The 11288-nt window shown below is 43.1% G+C and overlaps 2 protein-coding genes across 2 annotated transcripts; one reads left to right on the top strand and one right to left on the bottom strand.

The window, feature by feature from the left end:
* Window positions 1-838: 838 nt before the first annotated feature.
* Window positions 839-6720, bottom strand: grk1a (G protein-coupled receptor kinase 1 a; the record flags this gene model as incomplete). The annotated part of the gene is made up of 7 exons (XM_084348206.1): window positions 839-1511; window positions 2000-2201; window positions 2748-2872; window positions 3908-3991; window positions 5021-5178; window positions 5315-5442; window positions 6019-6720. 7 exons carry the CDS (start codon window positions 6718-6720, stop codon window positions 1219-1221), a joined length of 1692 nt encoding a protein of 563 aa, XP_084204332.1. The 3' UTR covers window positions 839-1218.
* A 1486-nt stretch (window positions 6721-8206) lies between these two features.
* On the top strand, window positions 8207-11246 carry LOC311260402 (potassium-transporting ATPase subunit beta-like; the record flags this gene model as incomplete). The annotated part of the gene is made up of 7 exons (XM_084358185.1): window positions 8207-8318; window positions 9526-9654; window positions 9754-9867; window positions 9950-10155; window positions 10248-10310; window positions 10704-10796; window positions 11088-11246. 7 exons carry the CDS (start codon window positions 8207-8209, stop codon window positions 11244-11246), a joined length of 876 nt encoding a protein of 291 aa, XP_084214311.1.
* Window positions 11247-11288: the final 42 nt, after the last annotated feature.

The following is an 11288-nucleotide window of genomic DNA, read 5'->3' as shown; positions in this document are numbered from 1 at the left end:
TGCCACACTGACAACAGAATATTTCAATATGTTCTGAATTATTTCAGATGTATACGGAAGCCCTAAAGGGCCATACAGTCATACATCTTATTTCCTCCGTTTTCCCGTGATAACGAGTTAACTTCATTCGTTTTCTCGAGATCTCGAGTTATTATCTCGAAGTAACAACTGCCGTTTTCCCGAGATAATGGGATAATTTTCTTGAGATCTCGAGATAACGAAACTTTGTTTTCCCGAGATAACGACATAATTAATTTGAGATCTCGAGATAATGGCTGTGATATGATAGGCCTGAGGTAATGGAGACGCCCGGGACCTCGTAGCTGGTCAGCTATGTAGTTAACGACAACATCAGGCTCACTTAGATTGCACCGCTGATATAGCTGAAGCCTTGTCAACCGTCTTTTTAGATTACGCACACTAATGTGTATATTATCTGTAATAGCAAGGCATAATGCTATTTCAGCCTGTGTCGGGCCTTGATTGGAAAGATATGTGACGCGGTGATCGATATGCTCCTGCTCCTCTGACATTGCTACACTGAATGATGTTTCCTGCAATGATTTAATAAACTACACTATTGTTTTGTTTTCTCAAGATCTCGAATCAATTATATCGTTATCTCGGGAAAACGGAGGAAATAAAATTTATGAATGCATGACCCTTTAGGGCTTCTGTAGATGTCATCAGTAACATAACATTTGTTTTGTTGCTGCTGTAGAGTGAAGCTGATGTGGGCCTACGTGGATGAATTGAAAATGTGTCACGCACAAAACATGGTGGGTGATTTTAATGGCAAAAATATTTATTTAAATTCATAAACATCTCTGCAGCAATGGATACAAGCTTATTTACACTTCTGTAGCTGCAAAACACATCGAAGAAGCATGAAGTGGAAACAAAAACACGTGCAGCACAGGTATGTGTCTGTCATGTCACCTAAACACATACACATGAGAAGAAAGAGAAGGAAAGACAGACATTGAAAAATTAAATAACTGAACTGTGATGGAGATAAATCTGTAAATATCCCTTTATCTATTAAAGCTGCACTGCTGGTAGAAAAAACACTTTATCATCATCATCATCATCATCAATAAAACTCATTCCCCGTCAGATACCTGTGCTGAGATCTTGTATGAAAAGTGCTTAAAAAATAAAGTGTAATTGACTCATAAGAAAACAGTTCATATAAAATCCTCCATGCTTCCTGGCCACTTACGACACCGTGCAGGTGGAGGACTTGGGCGGCTGCTCCAGGATGGATTCACGTCGCAGGTCGTTGGGTAAACCTCCGTCAGCTCCCCAGACTGTGAGCTCCCCGTAGATCCCCGTCTCGATCATCTCCTCCTGCCAGGGGATGGAGATGTTCCCCGAGGCGAACTCGTCAAAAAACTCATTGTCCTGATGTTCCACCTGCACGCCCTTAACTGTGGAGAAGGCCCCGACGTCGTCAATGTTCTTGGCATAAACTGTCTTGGAGTCTGGCTCGAAAGGAGGTGGAAGAATCCCTGAGGAGAGACAACACAGGAAGACGTAGACGTCAAGCAGCGCGTTCTCATTTTACAATTCGTTTGTTTGTTTGTATCACGACGAGACACACGAGGGTGGTCAAGAGTCCCGGTGTGAGCCACCAGGATGCCCCAAACAGCCTCCAGCTCTCCATGTTGCATGTTTTACTTGATTAGAAACAACTGTGACAGAGTGTGAGAAATATTTGGCTTATTAGCTCAACACTAACTGAGTCACTGGCAGAGTGCTGCTGCTCAGCCAGCAGGTTTCAGCACAGGGCCTTCATCAAGATGGTTTACAGAATAAATGTGTTAAAACAAGACAAGATGGCTGAGAATTACCAACTGAGAATCAGACACATAAATGGACCGCCTGCAAATTATTCTGTACTGCATACACACACAAATGTTGAATTGTATTAGTGCAATACTGATGCAAACACATGAAACAGTGATGGGTAACAGTGAGAAAACTGTCTGACACACACCTGCGTTCAGTTTCCTCCAGTTGATCTCGCTGAAGAAGGGGTGCGCCCTGAGCTCGTCGCAAGATCCGTTCTTGAAGCCGAGTCTTTTGTCGACCTCTTTGACGAGCAGACCCTCGCAGATGGACCGGGCCTTCTCGCTGAACTTCTCCGGATACGTTACGGTCTCATTCAGGATCCGCTTCTTCACCACCTTGTTCTCCACCTGGAACAGCAGAGATGAATTTTAACCTCTCATTTAAAAGCTGCACATTGGTCCAAACTAGTTTAAAGTCTGTGAGAGGACCAGAAATGAAAGCAATAAAGAGAAAAACTAATTCAGACATTTACCTGCACAGCTATTACTTATTATTTACCTGCAGTACGCTCAGGTTAACGTACAGGAACAGCTGTCTGGATACTGTGTGCTGCACATTATTACTGTAAATCACCTGTAGTGTATATAAGTAAGTATCTACAGTACATACATCAAAAACATATGGGTACTTGTTCACCACTGGTTTATTGGGTGGTCGGGGTTTTCTTATTTAACAGCAGTGTCAGTGTCAGGCCACAGGAGGGCAAAGTTGAGCCATCAAATCTTAAAAAGCTGTCACTGTCGTCACACAGGGTTGGTTAAAGAGGGTTTAAACGTCACAGTGAAAATGGAGCGACAAGAACAAACAAAAACATCTTCAAGTACGCAATCGATTTAAGAGCTGCTCCAATCATCGATTGAGATCAGGAGAAAGGCCACTCGCAGTATGTTTACCTTCTCTCCTCGGCTCCTGAAGGGTCCTTTGGCCGCCATGAATTCATACAGCGTGACCCCCAGAGTGAAATAATCCACAGAGTAGTCGTACTCCTCTCCTCTCAGCAGCTCCGGAGCCATGAAACCTGAAGGTCATGAGCTTTCAGTTAGAGAGTGGTCATTTGGAAAAGACAAAGTGATCTGTTTCTAATTCAAACTGATGAAAATATCTAAAAAAATAACCTTAAATGAGTAAATCTGTACAAATATTTAAATCTTAAAACACAAATCCAGAGGAGAAAGAGTCAAGTTATCAGATTTCACTCGTGGCTCCCGATACAGCTGCTGCTTCTGAAACATACATACTGTAAGTACTGTAGTACTGCAGCTGTTACTCTAATTGTGTGCAGCTTTCTACTCACACTGAGAGACTTTTACTTGTTCTAACTTCTATAAACATATTCATAGTTGCAATGGTTACTCTGCAGATATAGTTTTTACATGTTAAACAAATTATAAACTAAAAAACAAAATATTTAAGGATCACAACACATTAAACTACCATCTCATACCGTATAGTAGCTCTAAGAAATACTGAGTTCAGGGGTCGCTCAAGTACGACCTCACCCAACAAGCCACCAACCAAACTTACAATATTTCTATATATTTTCTATAATTTCCGGTAAACTGTAACCTCTCTGGTTACTTTGCATGTTCAGATTATTAATACAAAACATCGTCAACAAAAAATGTCAGATGTGTTTATTAAGTAAAGCTTGATTGATCCTTTGGGGGAAATGCACAAACGCAGCAGATTAAGTATATAAAATATTGAAGCCCCCATCTTTTAAACCTTCAACAGCAAATTAATGCATATTACATAATTATTATCCAATGTAGTAAGATACATTATGATGATTTATTTTACTTTTGGTAGTTAATAAAGTATTTTAGTACTTAATAAATATAATTTTTGACATTCTGGTAACACTGTTTGGAGAGGTACGGACAGCTGTACAGTCTGTATACAGACTAATACAGTTAGTGGTATTACATGGGGCAAGGTAAATACATATGAAATACAGTGAGAAAGATAAATATTGTAGAGCTGTGGGTTTGGTTCACAGATCCTGCTGTGAGAGCAGCTACAACCTGTTAACGTCAGTTTCTGTGGCTGTTACCTGGAGTCCCAGCGTAGCCCTTGATTTTGAACTGATCATCAGCCAGCTCCACAGCCAGACCAAGGTCAGAGATACGGACGTTACCTGTGAGAACAAACACCGAGTAAAGTCAAGAGCTGTGCACGTCACAGATACGAATGTTGACCTGCACACTGCGTCTCTGACTCGTTAACCTGCAGCAGCACGATAACTGAAAGACGTCCTTGTGCACTGTAGGTGTGGGCTGTTCAGTGTTTGTACAGGCCAGCATGTGTGTGTTTGTGTGTGTGAGTGTGAATGGGACATACTTTTAAAGTCAAGGTGAGGGGCTGTAATTTCAATAAAGTTAAAGCACAAATTTGCATATTTTAATTTTTACATTCGGATGGGGATTTAAATTGAATTGTTTTAGAGGAATAGTTTGAGCAGGGAGACGGTAAGCTAATCATACGTTAGCTTAAAGACTGGTGGAAACTGCTCAGTACTCCATGAAGCCTCTCAGTAAACGTCACGTCAAATGTCATTTTTACACTTTTTCGTACAGATTAATTCGTACAGGATTATAATGTTAATCAGTGAGGTTTTGAGTTGCTATAAGGAGATTTTGTTACCTGTGGACAGAGCCAACAAGCTAACGTTAGCTGTTTCTCCCGCCTCAAGCGTTTATGCTAACGGTAAGTTTAGCTAGCCTTCCCCCGCTCAGACATATTTAACAGACAGACATGAGAATGACGTCAATCTAACCCTGACCCTCTTGGCAAGAAAGTGAAAAAGCAAATTTCCTAAAATGTAAGTTGAATTAAATGCCCAACATGTAATTTCAAAACAAAACAAAAGACATTAGCTGCCTGGGGTTATGGGAGTCACTGTCTTCAGTGTTAAACACCAATCACGGCTGATGAAAGTTGAACTTTCATTCACTTTATGTTTAGTTAAGTTTAGACTTCCTTCCTCACTCTCTGATGAAGGTCATCATCTGTTTTCCTGGACGTTATAGCGACAAGCAACGAGTTACATAGTTACGTAGTCACATGAGTTACAAACAGGACAACGACTGTGAGAAAACTGAAGTCTCAAAAAATAACTAGAGGCTTTACTACAAACACCAGATGACTGCATCGTTCTCTGTCTGACCTTGATTATCCAGCAGCACGTTCTCCGGTTTGAGGTCTCTGTAGATGATCCTCTTCTGGTGGAGGTGCTCCATGCCCTGGATGATCTGAGCAGCGTAGTAACAGGACCGCGTCTCATCGAAGCCCGGGTTGTTCTCATCCACGTTATAAATGTGATACCTGGTGGTGGTTCAAGACATTCATGCATGACATGGCATTTAAAACAGTTAAGACAAAGAGGATGGGAATAGAGGATGTGGGATCAAAGGGATGTTGTGGTCAGCGTGTCGGTGATTGACAATGAGTGAGATCTAACCTCAGGTCTCCTCCGTTCATGATGGTCATGACCAGACACAACTCTGTTTTGGACTGGAAGGCGTACGCCAAAGACACGATGAACCTGCTGTGAACTCGAGCCAGGATCCTCTTCTCCACCATCGCCCCCTACAGGACAGGAAGGGGCAGCAGGTGAGTGTGCATTAAAACAGGTGTAGGTGTGAAACTTGACTTTTGTTCAAGGAAGTCAGTTTTCAATTTACAGCATTTGATTGCATTTAAATGTAATCCTTCCCTTTCAGTCAATTCAGCTTTTGTTTATGTTATTTTTATTTGTTTTGGCCTTTTTCACGGCTGTTTGGACAGAACAGCTGAAGAGTCGCAGGGAATAGATGAGATAGAGGGGATGACATGCAACTCATGTTATTGTTTCTGTTTTGGGGGCCGAGCAGAAGATTAAGAAATCCACTCCAGAGCCGCTCCATTTATAAACAGGGCAGGATTGGCGCTTTATAAGGAGATCAAAATGTTGCTAATGCTGAGGGCACTAATCATATAAGCCCAAGGTGCCCAACGGCGTCTGCAAGACTCCATCTAGTTACTGGCTGTTGTTTACGGGAGAGGATTACGCAGATACAAACTAGACCACAACTCGTGTTCCCAAACTTCAACCGCTGCTCACCTGTTGCATCTACAGCATTCTCGCTCTCAGATAAGAAAGGACGATATGATCTGATCCCTTACCTCGTAGCCTTTTCTCTTCTTCAGCCTCTTCTTGTTGAGCTTCTTGCAGGCGTACAGTTTCCCCGTGGCCTTCATCTGACAGGCCGACACTTCCCCAAAACCCCCTTTCCCCAGCACACGAAAGTCCAGAAACCAATCCTCTCCCATGGGCTGCATCTCCAACCACTTCCACTGCAGAAACCTTTTCAGATACATGCTCTCCAGGAAGAAAGTGTAGGGCACCTCCTTGAGAAAGTCCATCACGCTGTCCATGGTCTCGTTGAAAAGGTCGTCCCCGGACTCTTGGTGTTTCTCTTTGACCTTTGTGATGCCGTTTTCTGGGAGGAAGGGGCAGAAATACTTGGCGCCAGGCTCCATGTACCGGGACAAGATCTTGCTCGCTTTCTTGACTCGATCTTCGTCCTCAGCCATGTTGTACTCCTCGATATCCTTCCACAGGCGGCAGGGGCCTTTATACTCATTGTTGGCGTCGAGGAACTCCTGGAAGAGGCGTTTGCCGATGGGCTGCTCCACACAGACTGTCTGGAAGCCGAGGTCTAAGGTCTCCCGCAGGCCTTCACACACTGTGATGTGGGGCAGCTTGAGGCGGGAGTGGTACTTCTTGTCTCGGTTGGATGCAGGGTTGGCAGTGCCATCGAGGCTCCCGCGGGCCGAGATGTAGGCAGAGTTGGCCACCACTGTTGTCAGGCCGCCAATATCCATGGTGACAAGTTATAAAGAGAAGGTGAACCTCTAGAGCAGACAGCAAGAAGAAGCAGACGATGAGATGCTGTGATGTGAATGTCTTCTTCCTACAGTGCTCCAGAAGCAGAGATGATTGTACACCTGTCCGTCTGCTCGCCGCAGACAGCCACACACTCCCCTCACACACACACGAAGACACACATGCAGATCTGCCTGACTCATCACCTTTCTCCGAAGGGGTTTATCCACTCCGTAAGGCTTTATCCTGCGCTAACCCGCGTGCACGCTGTAGAAGAGGAGAGGGGCACAAACAACAAAGACTCAGGAAAACATGAAAAAGAGGAGAGAGACAGAAAATGGAGATTAGACGTAGAGAGGGAAAGGAAGGATACACGTGGTTGGATGTGTAGTGGGCTGGTAATGACAGGAATGCAGAGAGGAGAGAGAGAGAGCAGAGAACAGTCTCTGTCACTGAGAGAAACGAGGGTAATACAGAAGTGTTCACAGTTGTTAAAATGAAAGGGTCGTTGCTTTTGCTCAAACAGTCAATCAATCAGTTAGGAAATGTACACAAATTCATTCATAATGAAATTACTGAACAATTTTGATAACTATATCATGTTTTTCAGGCAAAGACTACAGCTATGGCAGTAAAGCTGTAGGCTACACAGCTGAATGCTAACTTCAGCATGCTAACAAGCATGTGATGACCATGCTGGCATGGTGTTGTTATGTTAATGTTCACCATTGCATGTTAACATGCTGACATTTACAAATGAGAATTAAACACAATGCATAGAAGAAGGACGTGTTTTTTTCACACATTTTGTTTTTTTTTCTGCAGAACATGCACAAACACAACCAATAAACATAAGTGTTGGGGGTTTAGCGCCTTGCTCAACTGGCAGCTACCAGTCCACACTCTGCACTGAAAAGCCAAGGCCCTACAGACTGACTGACTACTGTCATTCCCAGCTCCCATTCCCATTCCTTTTAAAGGTCCTCTTTAATATATTAGGGAAAATAAAATGTTTCAAGCCCAAATTGGCTCTTTGGCAGGTAAATCTTAGTAAATCATGTCCAGTCTGTCAGCTTGATTGTTGTCATTAGCAACCAACCGGCCAGATTGTTCAAGGTGATCCTGAGGTTCCTCCAAGGAGTGAAGGACGTCATCTCCTACCCGTTTCTACGTTGGCCCACCTGCAGCTTCCCCAACTTATCTTGGCCTTATAAATAGTGGATATGAGATAACACATACATCACACTCCGGAGCGACGTCCAGGGAGTGACTTATAGCTTTTATTGTAACAGAGAATGAAACAGGGGACTAGACATTAGCACAAACTAGAAAGTACCTCGACATCTTTGGGCAGGGACAGGAGAGAGGAGAAACACATATTACAGTCTGTACTTTGAGTGAGGGAGAAGAAGAGAAGTTTAAGTTAGAGTTGAGTTAAAGAAAGAGAAGGTCTGCTGTGGATCCTGGTCAGCACAGAGCTTCATCATGGCCGCCTTGAAGGAGAAGAGGACCTGTGGGCAGCGATGTGAAGACTTTGGCCATTTTGTCTGGAACTCAGACAACGGGACGTTAATGGGAAGGACACCAGAGAAATGGGGTAGGAATGAAATAAATACAAAAATAAAATAAAAAGATTTATCAGAAAGTGATTTGTCAGTCATTGGTGACACTGTAGTTACAGCACTGCTGAGGAAATACCCTGATGAGTGTCATTCATTCACTACTGGTGAGAGTCTGAAAGCTGTGCCTGCAGTGTAATCATGCTTTTTGAGACTTATCTATTTGCCATATTACATCATTTTTTGCTAGTGAGCAATCCATTTGGGCAACGGCTATCTCAACAGCATTGAGAAAGCACTTTTGCTTAATGACCCACTTTAAAGACAAGAAGAACCCTTTAGATCAATTAATGTCCACAAAATCAAATATGATGAACTTTGCCAATCTGGTTAATATTATTTTGTCCGTCTTGAACAACTGATAATGACCTTTGAATTATCCAATCTTTACGCAATATTCAAACAAAAGACGTCTCAAAGAGGCTCAATGGAGGAGTCATGGATCACAACAGGCTTTATTAACATAGTACTAAAAAAGAAACATAATAAAACTAGAGTCACACTCAGTAGAGCGCATACCTCCGCAATGGCCCAGCAGCCCCCTTTATCCACATCAAAATTGTCCTCACTCATAGATACCAGCAGCCTGATGTTTTCATCAAATTCTCTGCATTATTCCCTGAGAAATTAACAAAAATGTGTCCCCTCTGTTCGGTAGTTTTTGTGTAATTGTGCTGACAAACCACACCGACATGGGTGAAAATACAACCTCTGTGGCGAAGGTAAATATGTGTTGTTTATGTGACGCATCGAGTCCGATATGAAGACTTGAGAGAAATATAAACCTGCAAAGGTATCTACAGGATGATATACTGTACCACACACAGCTGTGTATGTTTGCGTGTGACTTTTTCTGCCCTTTCGTTATCACGCAGTGAGGTGTGTGTTTGCAGCATGTGCACAGGGTGAGATAAGCCTGCTGTTGTGATAAGCTTTGGGTTTTTTCTTCTTGTGTTTGATCTTACAATCAGATTAAGCTCATATCAACAGAGGACACCTTGACCTCTGCCAGTGTAGACACACACTCTCCAAACTCTCCTCTGTATCATTGAAATCATCGACAAAAACCATCAAAAGCAGTTTCTACAACATCAGATGGGGCGGTGAGAGGTGATGCAGCCGTGAACATCACACCTCTGTCTGTGTGTATTAATAAAAACCTGTACTGATCTCTCCCCTTCACAGTGTACATCAGTCTGTATTATGTGGCCTTCTACGTGGTGATGACGGCCCTCTTCTGTCTGGCCATCTGGACCCTCATGTACACTTTGGATCCATACGCCCCCGACTATCAAGACCGGTTACAATCGCCGGGTAACACAACAACGACAACAACAACAACAACAAGGACACTGATGATTTAAATTAAACCTCAGCAGCTCGTAACCCGCTCTCTGTTTGTCGTCTTCTCAGGGGTAATGGTGTGGCCGGACACTTACGGAGAGGAAGATGTTGAAATCAGTTTCAACTCATCAGACAAGAAGAGCTGGATGAAGATGTCCAACATACTGCATGAGTTCCTGGAGCGTGAGTATTTACATCACCATTTTATAAAACATTTAACAAACTTCGAAACATCTAAATCTTGTGTTCTGTCTCTCTCCTCCAGCCTACAATGACACCAAGCAGCTTGAATGTAACCACTACAACTGCACCAAGGGGAAGTACTTCATCCAGAACACCTTCTCCGCCCCTCACCACACCAAGTGGGCCTGTCCCTTCACGCAAAGCATGCTGGGAGCTTGCTCTGGACTCGAGGACCCAACCTTTGGCTACAACTGCTCCATGCCTTGTGTCGTCATTAAGATGAACAGAGTACGTTTAACTCATAATATCTAAATATTGCAGCACATAAACACAATAAATTGATTACTGTAAATGATCAATATGTTGTTTTGTCTCTGCAGATCATCAGCTTCTTGCCTTCTAATCACACTGACCTTCCCCCATACGTCAACTGCACTGTACTGGTGAGCACTGGCTGATTTTAACAGCATGTATTAAAGGTCCAGTGTGCAGGATTTAGGGAGATTAAAGGGCAGAAATGGAAACAATCACCTGAAACTAAGAACCACTGTGTTTTTGACTCTGGATCCTGCATTTCCCACAATGCAACTCTTTTCATTAGACCCTCTTTGCCTGTTACACATCCGTGCCTTTCAAACTCGACAGCACCAGCATGTAAAACAGACAAAGGATTATTTTCTCATGTTTAACAAAGCTCCTCCAGGCTAACATGAGACATTACAACTGTTTTCTCAGGCTGAGTAGTCATTGTGATGAGAAATCTGATCCTCAGGGTGAAATTGGTGGAATGTCCCTTTAAATATGATGAAATTCTGTGTCTGTGTATGTGCGTTTAGAGCGGACAAGCCAATGTGGACAAAATCGAGTATTTCCCTAAGATGGGAGCGATGGATCTGTCTTACTTCCCTTACTACGGAAATCTGGCACAGGTGAGCAAGAAAATCACACAAGCACTGAAAAACTACATGATCATTAAAATGTGCTCTGTGAAAGTGAGGTTGCATTACGAATAAGTACATCTTCAACTGTTGTCATGAGGTGAATATCCCTAAATAAACTTATTGGAAAATACCTTCATAGACTGGAGTCAAGGGGGGAAACTTGCCTGCCTGTCTGAAGGAAACAGAATCTGCCTATCCAAACTATTCCTTTAAGTTTATTAACAAAAAAAAATCTAGTAACCAACAGTCTGCATTGCCTTCTTTCTCCTCTTCTTCCAGCCTACCTACGTCAACCCGCTGGTGGCTGTTCGGTTCAGCCTGGTCGGAGAAATGTCAGCCAAGATCCAGTGCAGAGTGGTCTCCGACAAGATCAGCTACCAAAACATCCACGACCCCTACGAGGGGAAAGTCATCTTCTACCTCAAAGCAGTGAAATGAGGAACAGAGCAGGAGGTCCTCAGATATCCCAACTCACCTGTC

The sequence above is a fragment of the Pagrus pagrus genome (assembly GCF_965226575.1).
Source record: "Pagrus pagrus genome assembly, chromosome: 1".
In the NCBI taxonomy this organism is placed as follows: domain Eukaryota; kingdom Metazoa; phylum Chordata; class Actinopteri; order Spariformes; family Sparidae; genus Pagrus; species Pagrus pagrus.
This window is presented reverse-complemented; position numbering and strand designations above follow the sequence as displayed.